Genomic DNA, 16,229 nt, shown 5'->3' on the forward strand with positions numbered 1-16,229 from the left:
CATGCTCAAAGGGCACAAATGATCAGTTGGCCTCGGTGGCACAGGGGTTAGAACGCAGGGCTACTTCTGCTGACTACCAGCTGCAATTGGGCAGATTGAATCTCACCAGGTTCAAGGTTGACTCGCCTTCCATCCTTCTGAGGTCGGTAAAATGAGACCCAGGTTGTTGGGGGGCAAGAGGCTGACTCTGTAAACCGCTTAGAGAGGGCTGTGAAGCCCTGTGAAGTGGTATATAAGTCTAAGTTCTATTGGAAGGAAGGAAGGAAGGAAGGAAGGAAGGAAGGAAGGAAGGAAGGAAGGAAGGAAGGGAGGGAGGGAGGGGAGGGAGAGATGGGAGGTAGGGATGGAAGAAAGAAGGAGAAAGGAAGGGGGGAAGGAAGGAAGGAAGGAAGGAAGGAAGGGAGGAAGGAGAGATGGGAGGTAGGGAGGAAGGGAAAGGAAGGGAGAGGAGAGATGGAGAAAGGGATGGAAGAAAGAAGGAGGAAGGAAGGAAGGAAGGAAGGAAGGAAGGAAGGAAGGAAGGAAGGAAGGAAGGAAGGAAGGAAGGAAGGAAGTGGTGTGGTGCAGTTGTTAGAATGCAGTATTGCAGGCTAACTCTGCTGAATTCCAGCAGTTTGATCCTGACTGGCTCAAGGTTGACTCAGCCTTAGTTAGTGCTAAGTGCTAGTATTAAGAAGGAAGCAAAGGAAGGGAGGAAAGAAGGAAAGAAGGAAGTTCTCTTGGAAGGAAGGGAGGGAGGGAGGGAGGGAGGAAGGAAGGAAGGAAGGAAGGAAGGAAGGAAGGAAGGAAGGAAGGAAGGAAGGAAGGAAGGAAGGAAGGAAGGAAGGGGTGTGGTGACGTAGTGATGAGAATGCAGTATTGCAGGCTGACTCTGCTCATTGCCAGAAGTTCAATCCTGACCAGCTCAATGTTGACTCAGCCTTCTGTCCTTCCGAGGTCAGTAAAATGAGCACCAAATTGTTGGGGGGAAATAGGCCGACTCTGTAAACTACTCAGACAGGGCTCTAAAAGCACTGGGAAGCAGTATATAAGCGTTAAATTTTATTGCTGTTGCTGTTGTTCAGAAAGAGGAGAATTACTAACTACTAATTAGGATCTTCAACAGGCCCAGTCAGACACATCTGTCATTTTGGCTGCCCGTCCTATTTGCACTCAATTGTGCAAGAGAACCAAAGCTCCTTATTCCAAAACTCCACCTAGTGTCTTCTTGTGTACCTGAAAGTTGCCACTGTTTGAAACTCTAACTTGGGGGAAAGTTCTCAAAGGAGTATTTGAACTTTTTCAAAGAACCATTGGTCCAGATTAACAGAGTGGGAAGGGACCTTGTAGGTCATCTAGTCCAACCTCCCACCCAAGCAGGAGACCCTACACCATCTCTGACAGATGGCCGTTCAGTCTCTTCTTGAAAGCCTCCATTGATGAAGCTCCCACAACTTCCGAGGGCAACTTCTGTTCCAGGGGTTGATTGTTCTCCCTGTCAGAAAATTCCTCCTTATTTCCAGGTTGAATCTCTCCTTGTTCGGTTTCCGTCCATTGTTCCTCGTCTGGCCTTCGGGTGCCTTGGAGAATAGCTTGACCCTCTCCTCTCTGGGACAGCCCCTCAAATATTGGAAGACTGCTATCCTATCTCCCCTGGTCCTTCTCTTCATTAGACTAGCCAGGCCCAGTTCCTGCAACCGTTCATCTTATGTTTCAGCCTCCAGTCCCCTCATCATTCTGGTTGCTCTTCTCTGCACTTTTTCTAGAGTCTCAACCTCTTTTTTATAGTGTGGTGACCAGAACTGGATGCAGGACTCTAGGTGTGACCTTACTAAGGCTTTATAGAGTGGTGTTAGTACTTCCCTTGATCTTGATTGCATCCCTCTGTTAATGCAATTTAGGATTACATTGGCCTTTTTTGGCTGCCACTGCACATTGTTGGCTCACCCAGTCCTCTTAAAGTTATCAAAGTTGAGAAACACAGTTTAACTCCACAGCTTGGACTTGGAGCTAATTCAAACCCAAAGATGTTGTACACACCTTGTCCCTGGGGTGGCAAACAAGCCATCCATTTAGAATCAGAATCAAAATAGAGATGGAAGGGACCTTGGAGATCTTCTAGTCCAGCCCACTGCTCAAGCAGGAGACCCTATACTATTTCAACCAGATGGTTGTCCAATCTCTTCTTTAAAAACCTTCAGTGATGAAGCACCCACAACTTCTGGTGGCAAGCTGTTCCACTGGTTAATTGTCCTCACTGTTAGGAAATTTCTCCTTAATTCCAAGTTTTTTCTCTCCTTGATTGTTTCTTGTATTGCCTTCTAGTGCTTTGGAAAATAAGTTGACTCCCTCTTCTTTGTGGCATACTGAAAAACTGCTATCATGTCCCCCCTAGTCCTTCTTTTCTCTAGAGTAGCCAAACACAAATCTGCAACAGTTCTTCCTAAGTTTTAGTCACCAGGCCTTTAATATAATCTATTAAATATAATTATAGTCTAGCATGGTGTAATGCAAATTTCATCCACATCATTCATTCCTGGATCCGTGCATTATGAAAACCTAGACATTCTTCTTGACAAGTGCTAGTTAACCACGGTTAAGTCGAGGCTATACCTAGAACTGATCTGAAGACTTTCCAGTGAGAACGTAGTAATATAACCATGTTAATAACACAAAATACAACTTTTCACTGTAAAAAACAATTCAGAGGTTCCTTGAGTGGGAGAAATAATCCTAGATACTTTTTGACATGAGATCCTAAATTTCAGTTGAGTGGGAGAAGAAATTGTAGATCATTTTGGATGTGGGACGCCACATTTCACAAGCTTCAATGGAATGGGAGAAGCTACCGTATAATATTTTTTTGATGCAAGACCCTAAATTTCACGACTTCTTTGAATGGGAGAAGCAACGGTAGACCATCTTCGATGAGAGGTCCTAAATTTCAGAATTTCTTTGAATGGGGGAAAGCTACGGTAGATCATTTTGGACATGGGCATGTCATGAATTGGAGCAATTCGACGAAGGATTTTGCTACTAGGTATATCTCTTAGCATTCGCCTATTTATAAAAACACAAGTTGCAAAATGTGGAGATGGGACTTATTCTAGAGAGTTCTGGATAAGTGGAGAAGATTTGGCTACATCTCTTCACCCTGTGTCCCTCTCCTGGAACCCCTACGAAGAGATGAAAGCCAAGAAGCTCCTGTCCTTCTTTGGTAACTTCTTATTCTTCTTCAAGTTCTGTCATCAAAAGAACTGGTCGGGACAATGGTTGGCCATTCCCATCACTGAGTGGCATTCTTCTCCCCTAGAGATCCCCAAATATTACACCAGGATCGTTGGCAGCAAGAGGTCCCAAATGAAGCAAAGCCCAACACCATGTGAAGATCTGGGCAAAAGGCCGAGCATCTCTTAGTGATTCTCTTTTTGAAGGTCAACATGCCTGAAGGATACAAGGAAGAAGCTATAAGTGAGGTACATTGATACATATTGAGTACAAATGCTTCAACATGACGACAAGGGTTGAGAATTGAGTTCATTGACAGCAATTCCACCCAATTTGAAGACAATAACAGAGTTAGAAGGGTTCTTGGAATTCTTCTAGTCCAACCCCCGATCAAGCACGAAACCATATACCACTGCAGACAAAGAGTTGTCTAATCCAAACTGTTGGAAGTGTAAGAAAGAAAAAGGCACTTATTTTCATATGTGGTGGACCTGCCCAGAAGTGAAGAAATATTGGAACGTAATTCGACAGTGGCTAGAAGAAATTATAAAACAGAAAACTGAATCTAAACCAGAACTATTTCGATTAGGTATAATAACACAAACATATAATAAAAAGGACAGATATATTATGTTACATATCTTAACAGCTGCGAGGATCTCTTATGCACAATTTTGGAAGCAGGAAAGAGTACCACCAGAGGCTGTTGTTATAAAGAAAATATTACATTGTATAGAGATGGACAGGCTAACATTGAAATTAAAAGATAAGGAAGATTCGATTTATTACGTAGTCTGGGACGCCTGGTATGAATGGTTTAAGAATAAAAAGAAATTAAAATGGCAATTAGGTAAAGAATGAGAAATTATGTAAAATATGTATAGGCATTATGGAGAAAATTGAAATATAAGATGAAATATATTGATTTGTAGCAAGAGTAAGGAGAGAAGTATGCAATGGTAATGGAATAAGAAATTATATATAAAAATGTAAGGAAATGTAAACGATGTCTTGATGTTGATACAATGATGCATAAAGTTTTATTGTAAGTTTTTAATATTTGAACATTGAATAAAATTTATTTTAAAAAAAGAGCATGGTTATGATTAGATGAAATGGATACAAATAAAAAGGAAGCATTAGGACAGGGACAGTAGGCGCGTTGGCGCGCTTATGCACGCCCCTTATAGACCTCTCAGGTCAGGTGAGGTCAACAGTAGACACTCTAAGGTTAAAGTTTTTGGAATTTGGGGAAGAAACCACAGAGTCAGGTAGAGTATTCCAGGCATTGACCACTCTGTTGCTGAAGTCATATTTTCTGTAGTCGAGTTTACAGCAGTTTACCTTAAGTTTGCATCTATTGTGTGCTCGTGTATTGTTGTGGTTGAAGCTGAAGTGGTCATCGACCGGTAGGACATTGTAATGGATAATTTTATGTACTATGCTTAGGTCAGACTGAAGGTGGCATACTTCTAGGTCAGGGGTGGGATTCAAATTTTTTTAACTACTGGTTCTGTGGGTGTGGGACTGGGTGGACATGGCTTGGTGGTCATATTATTGGCTGGGCATGGCCAACTCAATATCACTCATTTCAAGGCACATATCTCCTCGCCTGGCCTCTCATGACTGTGGGGATGCTGCAACAGTTGTAAGTGTGAAAAATGGTCATAAGTCACTTTTTTCAATGGTCACTCCACACAAGCAAAGTACCAGCAAAGGAGGGGAAAAAAACTCCAGAGAAGTTCCAGAGACAGGAAGTCTAGTCCTGCCAAGAATGTAATAAGGGTTAACAGAGAGGCAGTTTCTGTCAGCAACACCAGAATGTTTCCTTCCTGCATTCCTTACAGGATTAGGCCACTAATTTCTTCTAACAACCAGTTCTCCAAATTGCTTAGGTTCTAAGCAAAGCACCTATTTTCTAGAACCGGTTGTTAACATTCTAAGCCAGTGGTCGGGGAACAGGGGTAAATTACCCCAAATGGGGTAAAAGTGAAAATCTGGGGGTAATGAGGAGGTTGCGCTGGCCAATGGCGGAACTATCGGCATAGCAGCAGTTATTAAAACACCCTTGAGGCAAATTTATCCCCTCCACCCCACCCTTGTTTCCTGGGTCGGAAATGACTCCAGGCTAGATTCTGCAAGAGCCGCGCCGCCCGTTTTTAGGGAAGGCGAGCTTCTGGCATAGGGCAGAGCATTTTGGGAAAAGGGACGCTTTCCCCGCTGCTGCGATGACCGCACGCGCGCGCGCAGTTTGTGTCACCGTGGCTCCCAAATATCATCCTCCCTTCCCGCTTCCTCGCCCCCAGGCCCTGCCTGCCTGCCAACTAGCCAGCCAGCCCGGCTCCCTCCCGAAGCCTCTCATCACTGCCAGGCACACAGGAAGCGAAGAGGCACCTGCAACTGCCGCCTTGGCCCCGAGAAAATTCCCAGAAGCCCTCGGGAGCCTGGTGACATTTCATTCCCTGGAGCGAGCTATCCCGCCTTCTTCCCAGCCGCGGGGAGGGCACCTCCTCCCGCCTCGACCTCCAAATTATGTGTCAGCAGCCTGAGGTGGCCGGGGAGGGGAGAGGCCGGGAGGGGTAACGTCTGCGTTTATAAATTTTTTGGGGGGTAAGAGGTAAAAAAGTTCCCTGACCCCTGCCTTAGAATATTAACAACCGGTTCTAGAAAATAGGTGCGAACTGGCAGAATCCCACCCCTGTTCTAAGTTGTCTAAGCCCAAAATTTCAAGTCTGGTGATATAAGGTATTCTGTTATGAGTAGAGGAGTGGAGGACTCTTCTCGTGAAATACTTCTGGACTCTCTTGATTGTATCAATGTCCTATATGCAGTGCGGTTTTCAGACAGATGAGCTGTATTCGAGTATTGGTCTAGCAAAGGTTTTGTATGCTCTAGTTAGCAGTACAGTATTACCAGAGAAGAAGCTATGCAAGATTAGGTTAACGACTGTTAATGCCTTTTTGGCAATGTTTGTTACAGTGGGCTCTGGCACTTAGATCATTAGAGAGAAGTACTCCAAGGTCCTTGTGATGAAGCACCACAATGTCTGGAGGCAACTTCTGTTCCACTGGTTAATTGTCCTCACTGTTAGGAAATTCCTCCTTAGTTCTAGGTTGCTTCACTCCTTGATTAGTTTCTACCCATTGCTTCGTGTCCTGCCCTCAGGTGCTTAGGAGAATAGCTTGACTCCCTCTTCTTTGTGGCAGCCCCTGAGAGATTGGAACACTGCTTATCATGTTCCCCCTAATCCAGGGGTGTCAAACTTGATTTCATTGAGGGCTGCATCAGGGTTGTGATTGACCTCGGGGCGTGGCCATCTCAATGTCACTCATTGAGGTTCTGTTTTCATCCATGATGGCCCTCCCAGGCTCCATTTTTGCTGGCCAAAGGTTGCAGGCGGCCATCACGGCCCAAAATGGAGCCCAGGAGGACCGTGCACAGCCCTCCCAAGCTCCTGGGCCTTGAGTTTGACACCCCTGCCCCAGTCCTTCTTTTTATTAGGATGAGGGGTAACATGATAGTCATCTTCCAATATTTGAGGGGCTGCCACAAAGAAGAGGGGGTGGTCAGGAGTGGACTAGTTGGTGATGGGTTTAGAGAAGTCAACCGCTCTATGAAGAATGATGAAAATAACTGAGGGGTGTTTAGTTTAAGGAAGAGAAGACAGACATCTTCCAATACTTGAATGCACCAGCGAACAGGAGCCACTGGTCCAGTTCTACAGAGGAATGATTGTGTGTGTCATCGGCACCTCTATAACTGTCTGGTTCGGTTCTGCAATCCAACAGGACAATCACAGACGCCAGAAAGTAATTAGGACTGCAGAAATAAAAACCAATAGCTACCAACCTGCCTTCCAGGGAGGACCTGTATACCCTGCACGAGTCAAAAAGAAGTGGAATATTGTGTCTCCTGGAGCCATTGCAATCCTATCCTCGGAGAATTTTATACACGAGTGGTTTTAGACTTACAGCAGTTCACTTAGTGACTGTTTGAAATTACAAGAGCATTGGAAAAAGTGACTTAAGACTGCTTGTCCCACTTACAACTATTGCAACGTTTCTGTGACCACATGCTCAAAATTCAGACAATTGGCAACTGACTCGTATTTATGGCAGTTGCAATGTGCCTTTGGTGACCTGGCAAGAAAAAAGTTCATAGGGAAGCCAGATTCACTTAACGACCAGGTTACTAACTGAACTGCAGTCATTCACTTAGAAAAGTTATCAAATGGAGCAAAATTCAATAAACAGCTGCCTGGCTTAGCAACAGGCATTTTGGTCATAAATTGAGGACTAACTCTTACAGATTGAGCATCCATTTGTCCAACACAGCTTGGGATTCTTATCTTGGGTAGGACATAAGATCAGTATAGTTCCTTCCAATTCTGTTGAACTTTGGACAACAGCTGTAAACGTTGTGAAAAGATGTATCACTCACGTCACAACTTTAAGCCAAATCCCTTGAGCCAAAGGCCGCATTATCCAAACTGGTTGCACCAACCTGGTTAAAGCCATAAGAACATTAACCTGGAGCATGAATGTGAGACTCTCTGCCCATTAGTGGGTCAGTGGATTACATTTGCACAAGGAATCACCAGTGGTTTCAGAAGACCTGAGAAAATAGGAATAGCACTTATACACCGCTTCGCGGTGCTTTTACAGCCCTCCCTAGGCAGTTTTACAGAGTCAGTGTCAACTCAAAAAATACTCCTTTGGTTTTTTTTAGTTGCCAGCAGAAAGGGAGTGGGGTAAGTAGCGCATTCCTTAAATGCTTCATAGATAATCTCTAAGCGACCGAAGCTTCTGGCACGCAAGATTATTACCGGAGAGCATGACTGATGACTCTTGGCTATGGATGTGTCCCATTGGAGAATATACATCAAGGTTGCGGGATGAAGACCAGGGTCAAGGGGGAAATGAATGACGTGTCTCAGAGTCGGCTACACCCAGGTAGCACCGGCATGTCCACTCCTAATAAATATTCTTTAAGATCTGGCTAGAGACTCGTGATTTTAATGGGGGTGGATGCCGGAGCCCTGACAGCCAGCATATTAGCCCCAACTATCTGGGTCCTCATTTTACCGACCTCAGAAGGAGGGAAGCAGAGACGGGCTGCTACCATTTTGCATCTGGTTCGCCGAACTGGTAGTTGCAATGACTGGCTGGCGCCGCCCACCCTGCCCAGCCCCTCCCAGGAGTCTCCACGTGGTAAGTGCAGGGCCCACGTGGAGGCTAAGGTAGGGCAAAAAACAGGCCTGCAAGAGGCTCCGGAGGCTGGAAACAAGCTCATTTCTGGCTTCCAGAGGGCCTCCAGAGCCCGGGGAGAGTGAAAACAACCCACCCACCTACTCCCCTGCCATGGTGCAGGAGGCTGACGAGGCCACGCCTACCATGGCCACACCCACCCAGCAACCGCTGGTTGATAAAAAATTTTGAGGCCCACCCCTGGATGGAGTAAACCTTGAGCCGGTGAGAATTGAACTGCCGAACTGCAGGCAGCTGGCGGTCTGCAGAATTAGCCCGCAATACTGCACTCTAACCGCTGCGCCACCACAGCTCAAAAAAATAACCCCAAACCATGGTTCTTGCAAAGGATTTAGAAACACAAACGCCATCTAAATCAACCAGGCCATCGTGCGCCTTTCACGCTTTCCGACAACCCCCGAGAGATATATTCCCTGGCCTCTTGGGAATGTGAGATGGAAAGGTGCATATACTATATTAAAATATAGTAATTTGTACTATATTATATAGAATATTTGTAGCTCAGGGCTGAACTCTGAAGTCCAGTGCAGAGAAGAGCAAGAAGGATGACTAAGGAACTGGAGACCAAAACATATGAAGATATTGCGTATCTTTAGTTGAAGGCTAAGGGGTGGCGTGATAGCAGTCTTCCAGTATCTCAGGGGCTGCCCCAAAGAAGAGGGAGTCAAGCTATTCTCCAAAGCCACTGAAGGCAGGACAAGAAGCAACGGGTGGAAACTCCTCAAGGAGAGAAGCAACCTAGAACTAAGGAGGAATTTACTGACAGGGAGAACAATTAATCAGTGGAACTGCTGGCCTCCAGAAGTTGTGAATGCTCTGGAGGAGAAAGAAGAGATTGGCTAACCATTTGTCTGAAACGGTATACGGTTTCCTGCCTAAGCAGAGGGCTGGACTAGAAGACCTCCAAGGCCCCTTCCCACTCTGCTATTCTGTTATTCTATAGGTGCTCAACATAGAACATAGGGCTGAAAGGGACCTCAGAGCTTTTCTAATCTATCTGGTATCTTCTTCTGCCTTGGATCCATATAATCTCTCTCTCTCTCTGTCTCTCTCTTTCCTTCCCTCCCTCCCCCTCTCACTCAATCCCTCTCTCTCACTCAATGCTGCTCTCTCCCCCCTTCCTTCCTCTCTCCCTCCCTCCTTCTCTTTTTCTTTCCTTCCCTCCTTCACTCCCTCCCTCTCTTCCCCCTCCCTGTCTCTCTCCCTTCCTCCCTTCTCCTCTCTTTCTTTCCTTCCCTCCCTCCCCTTCTCCCTCCCTCCCTCCCTCTCATTCACTCTCTCCTTCCCCTCCCTCCCTCTCTCTCTCTGCAGCTGCCCTGCCTTTGGAGTAGGGCAACCCTACTGATGCCAAACAACTGATGCCCAGCCTACTTTCACCCCAACCGGTCAGCAACCAGCTGCCTGAAGCTCACCAAATTCATATGAGGCCACAGCGGTCACGCAGAACACTTCTTCCTCACTGCACTCTCTGAAGTGGAGACACCGCAGGTTGGTGCGCTGGTTGTCACACACAAAGCAGGTCAGTGGGGAAACTGCAGAAGGCAAGGAAGGAAGGAAGGAAGGAGAGGAACGAGAAAAGAACATTTCAGCTCTGGAAAGAGACATCTGGCAAATATCCTTGCCCAACGTTTCCACATGTGGTTTGGCCTCTGAATCCCCCAACGGAGTATAAAAGCTTTAACTTGAAACTTTTCAGCTTTTGCTTGCTGGTCAAAATCAACAATTTATATTGTTATTGTACTTTCAGGGAAGATCAGCAGTTAAAGATGCCAAATTTGTCAGCTGGGAAGCTGATAGGCTATGTTTGAGACCAGAGCGCCATGAGCTGGGGTAAGCTCCAGGTCTTTTCCCACCTAGGCGTTCGAAGGCACGAAAATGCGAGTAGATAAATAGGTACCCCTTTGGTGGGAAGATAACAGCATTCTGTGTGCCTTTCGTCACATACTTCTGCTGCAGCCAGCCTGCCTACCATTCGGCAGTTCGAATCTCACTAGGCTCAATGTTGACTCAGCCTTCTATCCTTCCAAGGTCAGTAAAATGAGGACCCAGATTGTTGGGGGCAAGAGGCTGACTCTGCAAACCACTAAAGACAGGGCTGTAAAGCACTATAAAGTGGTATATAAATCTACCGGCTATTGCTATTCCTTCCTTCCTTCCTTCCTTCCCAGCAGTTAGAATGGAGTATTTCATGTTGTGACTAGGAGGTTTGAACCTACTCTGTCAGAAGACATAGGCTCGAGTGATGAGGAAGATCTGGCATTAAGGTTTGAGCCTGTCTTGTTGAGTGACACAAATGGGAGTCAGGAGGAGGATAGGGCATTGGGTTTTGAACCTGCTTTGCTGGAAGTTTCGGAATCCTCATCCTCTCCCGGACCTTCCTCATTAATTACACCTGTGTCGGCAGATAATCAGGAGAACGTGCCAGAGCCCTTGGATGAAGATCAAACCGAAGAATCTTGGTTTGATGCAAGGAACAGACGTAAGCAGAAACGTCAAGCACAAACTGGAAGGAGACATCGAATCTGAGTAAGAGACTGACACGCCCCTTCAGGAAATATAAGGAGGCGTGTTAGCTCTGGAGCCCTGTTCGGATCAACTTGTTGATTTGTGTTTGCAGTTGGACAATTTATCCTGTTTGGAATTCGTCTCTGATTTATAGTGCTGCTCGTTATCATAATTGGCTGACAGCTTCTGGGAAAACTGCCAACGACGAATTTAGTCAAAGGAAAGTTAACTCTGTTATTCCTGGTTTCTTCTGTTTGTATATTTTACTTTGGACATTTGGACTCTCACCTCGTGGCCACAGGTGAGACAGAACAATTTCAGGTTACTCTGCCCACTGCCAGCAGTTCAATCCTGACCAGCTCGAGGTTGACTCAGCCTCCCATCCTTGCAAGGTCAGTAAAATAAGGACCCAGATTGTTGGGAGCAAATAGGCTGACTCTGCAAACCACTTAGAGAGGGCTGTAAAGCACTGCAAAGCGGGATGTAAGTCTAAGTGCTACTGCTATTGCTATAATTGGTAAATAGCGTTGTTATGTGATCATTTGTGCCTCCGTGACAATTTGTTACTTCCAGTGAGGACATTGTGAGCTACCTGTCCCTGTGGGAGCGAGGATGACATTACAGCAGAGATCAGCAGACAGAGAATGGATACTGGCTGCTGAAATCTCATGGGAGTGCCCATATGTACTCCAGAAAGCTGTTCCTTAAAAGGTGACAGTAAGAACTGAGGTATTTGCAGTCTACTGGTGACCCAAGCAGCTGCGATACAACAGATTCCAGCTAGGCTCACAGTGGTAACGTAGCCTCTAAAGACATAAAAGTCATTTTTTCCGGTGAACAGGGAAAATTATTGTTTCATGTAAAACCACTTTTTTATACTATTTTTTTGGTTATTTTTTCATATTTTTCTATCTTTTCTGTATTATTTTTACTTTACTAGACAAAAGAACAGTTTTTTCCTGAACGCCATCACTCTGCTAAACAAATAATTCCCTCAACACTGTCAAACTATTTACTAAGTCTGCATTACTATTACTATTAACCCTCCTATCCTTCCTTTCACTCATCTCCTATTACTGTATGACTGTAACATTGTTGGTTGTATCCTAACTATTTTTATTGACTGGTCCCTAGTATGATTTGATTGCCTATTGTACCCTATGACTATCATTAAGTGTTGTATCTGATGAGTCTTGACGAATGTATCTTTTCTTTTATGGACACTGAGAGCATTTGTACCAAAACAAATTCCTTGTCTGTCCAATCATTGGCCAATAAAGAATTTTATTCTATTCTATTCTGTTCTATTCTATTCTATTCTTTGCATTAGATTTCTTGTTTTTTATTGTAATACTTGTTAAAGTTTTTTTTAATCTATGTCAAAGTTTTCAAGTTGAAGAATTTCAGATTCGTACATGAAGAAAAAGGGTGGACTTGTTTTCCTATAAACGGCTTCCCCCAATCATATAGTTATAGCCTTTGAGAAGATTCTTGAGAGACTTCGACTTGGACTGCCTGGAGGTCCAATCAATCAATCAAGCAATCAAGCAATCAAGCAATCCTAAAAGAAACCAACCCTGACTCTTGGAAGGACAGAAACTGAAGCTCAAATACTTTGGCCACCAAATGGAAAGAGAGGACTTGGAAAAGACCCTGATGTTGGGGAAAGATGGAAGGAAAAAGGAGAAGAGGATGGCCGAGAAGGAGTTGGTTAGATAGTATCATCTACGCAAGCAACGAGAATTTTGGGCAAACTCTGAAAGACGGTGGAGGACATGAGATCCTGCCATGCTATGCTCCATGAAGTCGGAAAGACTTAGCAACTGAACAACTGGTAGAACTGGAACCTTTGAAACGTTCTACACTTCCCGACACATAATGTTTCCAAATAAAATATAGGTCAATGAACAGATCAAAACTAGAGTTGGGTAACTTGATCAGTGCCAGAAGGTAATTTTGGCATTTGATCTCTGTTGGTCCAGTAGTGATGGGCTTACCTTCATTTTTAAGCAGAAGCAGCAGGCCAAGAACGACAAGGTAGGTCTTCATGGTTGGAGGTTCTCCTTCTTCCTTGACACCCTCAAGTGAACCTTGGAGGACCTGATGAAGCAGTGGACGTGCCTTCTCCAAAAGAACTGGGACATTTGGGAACAATGATATACATGTCTACGGGTGAGTCGCCTTGCCTTCCCCTTTGGGAGGTTCAACTAAGAAGATCGATGGTTGCCTCCAGCAGAACAGGTGTGGTAAAACATTTCTAACATTTGGCAACACTTTCTCCACCATCAAAAGCTCCTCCTCCTTACCCTGTCACTTCTCCACCTAGGGAAAGTCACTGGCTGGTGGAAGATCACCTGAAGAGCACTGGATTTGCAAGGCACATGGATCAAAGGCACTCATGTTCCTGCCAACGTGACTGCTACTCGTGATGCAGGATCTGCTGAACTGTTTACCCAGAAAGTCGGGCCCAAATGTATGGACTGATTTACGTGTAAGTGTTGAGGAGACAGAGAAGAGGCTTGTAAATATCTTTACCCTCCAAAAGTAAAGCCCTACACTTAGGCAAGAAAAACCCAAAGGACACATCTAGACTGGGTGAAACCAGGCTCAATAGCAGGAACTGGGAGAGGGATCTTGGAGTCTTAGTGGACAACCAGGATCTTGGAGTCTTAGTGGACAACCAGCTAAATAGGAGCCCAACAGTGTGCAGCGGCAGCCCAAAAAGCCAATGCAACCCTTAATTGCAGTAACAGAAAGATATGATCAAGATCAAGGGAGGTGCTAATACCACCATTAACCAATGGAATAGCTTGCCACCAGAAGTTGTACGTGCTTCATCACTCAAGGTTTTTGAAGAAGAGATTGGACAACCATCTGGTTGAAATAGTATAGGGTCTCCTCCTTGAGCAAGAGGCAGGACTAGAAGATCTCCAAGGTCCCTTCCATCTCTATTTTGATTCGGACTTTAAATGGATGGCTCGTTTGCCACCCCAGGGACAAGATGTGAACAACATCTTTGGGTTTGAATGAACTCCAAGTCCAAGCTGTGGAGTTAAACTGTGTTTCACAACCTTGATAACTTTAAGAGATCTGGATGAGCCAACAATGTGCAGCGACAGCCAAAAAAAAAATCCTAAATTGCATTAACAGAGGGATACAATCAAGATCAAGGGAAGTACTAACACCACTCTATAAAGCCTTAGTAAGGTCACACCTAGAGTCCTGCATCCAGTTTTGGTCACCACACTATAAAACAAGATGTTGAGACTCTAGAAAGAGTGCAGAGAAGAGCAACCAGGATGATTACGGGACAGGAGGCTAAAAGATACGATGAATGGTTGCTGGAATTGAGTATAACCAGTCTAGTGAAGGACCAGGGGAGACATGATAGCAGTATTTCCAATATTTGAGAAGCTGCCACAGAGAGGAGGGGGGTCAAACTTTTATCCAAGGCACCTGAAGGCCAGACAAGGAACAATGGATGGAAACTGAACAAGGAGAGATTCAATCTGGAAATAAGGAGAAACTTTCTGACAGTGAGAACAGTCAACCCATGAAACAGAAGTTGCCTTCGGAAGTTGTGGGAGCTTCATCACTGGAAGTTTTCAGGAAGAGATCTTTCAGAAATGATGTAGGGTCTCCTGCTTGGGCAGAGGGTTGGATTAGATGACCTACAAGGTCCCTTCCATCTCTGTTAATCTGCATCTGTATCTTCTCATAGTCCAACCCCAAGCAGGAAGCCATACACCATCCTGGACAAATGCTTATCCAGTCTCTTCTTATGACCTACAAGATCCCTTCCAACATTGTTGAACTGTATCTATATCTACATTATCTGCTCTTCATCAAGGATCTCTTAAAGTAACCGAGAAGGATTACTTGGATGGATCCAGGGAACTATGAATACGGGTAGTTCTCAACTTGCAAACATTTGTTTAATGACAATCCATTCCTTGGACCTTATCTCAAGAATGGCGACTCTTTGCAGGCATGGGAGGTTGCTTTTAAAAAAAAGAATCATACAACTCCAGAAAGAATGTTTGACATCTGCTTTGCCTCAGTGGCTACATAAATGATTGTCAACTTTTGGATTTAAAAGAAGGGTGGGTGTGTTTGTTTTCAACAACAGGGCAGAGAAGAAAAGCTCTGGACTTACAAACTGTTCCTTTAGTGACCGTTTGAAGTTGCAGTAGCCCTGGAAAAAGCAACTTATGGCTGTTTGTCACGTTTATCTCATTCATGTTTACGTAAACCAGAGGTAGTATTCAGTAGGTTCTGACCAGTTCTGGAGAACAGGTCGTGGGAATTTTGAGTAGTTCAGGGAACCGGTGGCAACCTTCCCCTAGGAGTGGGAATGGAGATTTTGCAGTATCCTTCCCCTACCATGCCCACCAAGCCACACTCACAGAACCAGTAGTAAAAAAAAATTGAGTCCCACCACTGACATAAACGTGAAAAACAGATGCTTTCTGGGAAATTCTGGGAGTTTTTAAGTCCACAAGTCATTAAGGGGTCATCCTTCCTCAGTTCTGCTCCAGAGGCAGCCGGGCAAAATCTCTTCCCATGTTTGTAGAGATTTTCAGTCCTCCAGGTCATGGTTGTCCCAAATCCCTAGATGACCTGGAGGACTGAGAATCTCTAGACTTTTAGCTATACAATTTGGGATGAACACCCTTGGAGTGGTGCGGGAGTAGAAATGGATTTCCAGAGGGGGCGGAAATTGCAGACTACAAGAACCAGGAGCATCACTCAGGAGACTCTGAGGATGCAGAAAAACTTCCAAGTGGCCTCAGCGACCCTCTAAAAGGATGCAAATAACCAGCTGCCTGCAAGGAGAATAAATCCTTCCGTTCTCCACCATCCGGTCAGAAGGGAAGAAGCTTCATGGATGAGGAGTGAAACATCTTTAAATAAAAACCAGAAAGTCCAGTTTCCTCTTGAAAAAACACCTTTGGGACAACCAGAAAATCTCTACGCACTTTTAGCTATACAATTTGGGATGAACACCCTTGGAGTGGTGTGGGAGTAGGAATGGATTTCCAGAGAAAAAATGGTGGACTATGGGAACCATTAGCACCACTCAGGTGACCCTGAGGACACAGATAAACCTCCAAGTGGCCTCAATGGTTCTCTAAAAGGATGCAAATGACCAGCTGTCTGCAAGGAGTATCAATCCTCCCATTCCCCACCATCCTGTCAGAGCTGAAGAAGCTTCTTGAATGAGAAGCAAAACATCTTCAAAAGAAAACC

At 44.9% G+C, this 16,229-nt stretch overlaps 1 protein-coding gene across 1 annotated transcript; it reads right to left on the reverse strand.

Annotated features, from left to right (window-relative positions):
• Positions 1-1,057: 1,057 nt before the first annotated feature.
• LOC113446378 (lymphocyte antigen 6E-like) lies at positions 1,058-13,192 on the reverse strand. Its single transcript, XM_026716006.2, has 3 exons — positions 12,977-13,192; positions 9,887-10,006; positions 1,058-3,423 (listed from the first exon to the last, which is right to left on the reverse strand). Exons 1-3 carry the CDS (start codon positions 13,026-13,028, stop codon positions 3,266-3,268), a joined length of 330 nt encoding a protein of 109 aa, XP_026571791.2. The 5' UTR covers positions 13,029-13,192; the 3' UTR covers positions 1,058-3,265.
• Between the last annotated feature and the right edge of the window lie 3,037 nt (positions 13,193-16,229).

This window comes from Pseudonaja textilis, chromosome 3 (genome assembly GCF_049901715.1).
Source record: "Pseudonaja textilis isolate UNSWEBS1 chromosome 3, rPseTex1.2, whole genome shotgun sequence".
Lineage (NCBI taxonomy): Eukaryota > Metazoa > Chordata > Lepidosauria > Squamata > Elapidae > Pseudonaja > Pseudonaja textilis.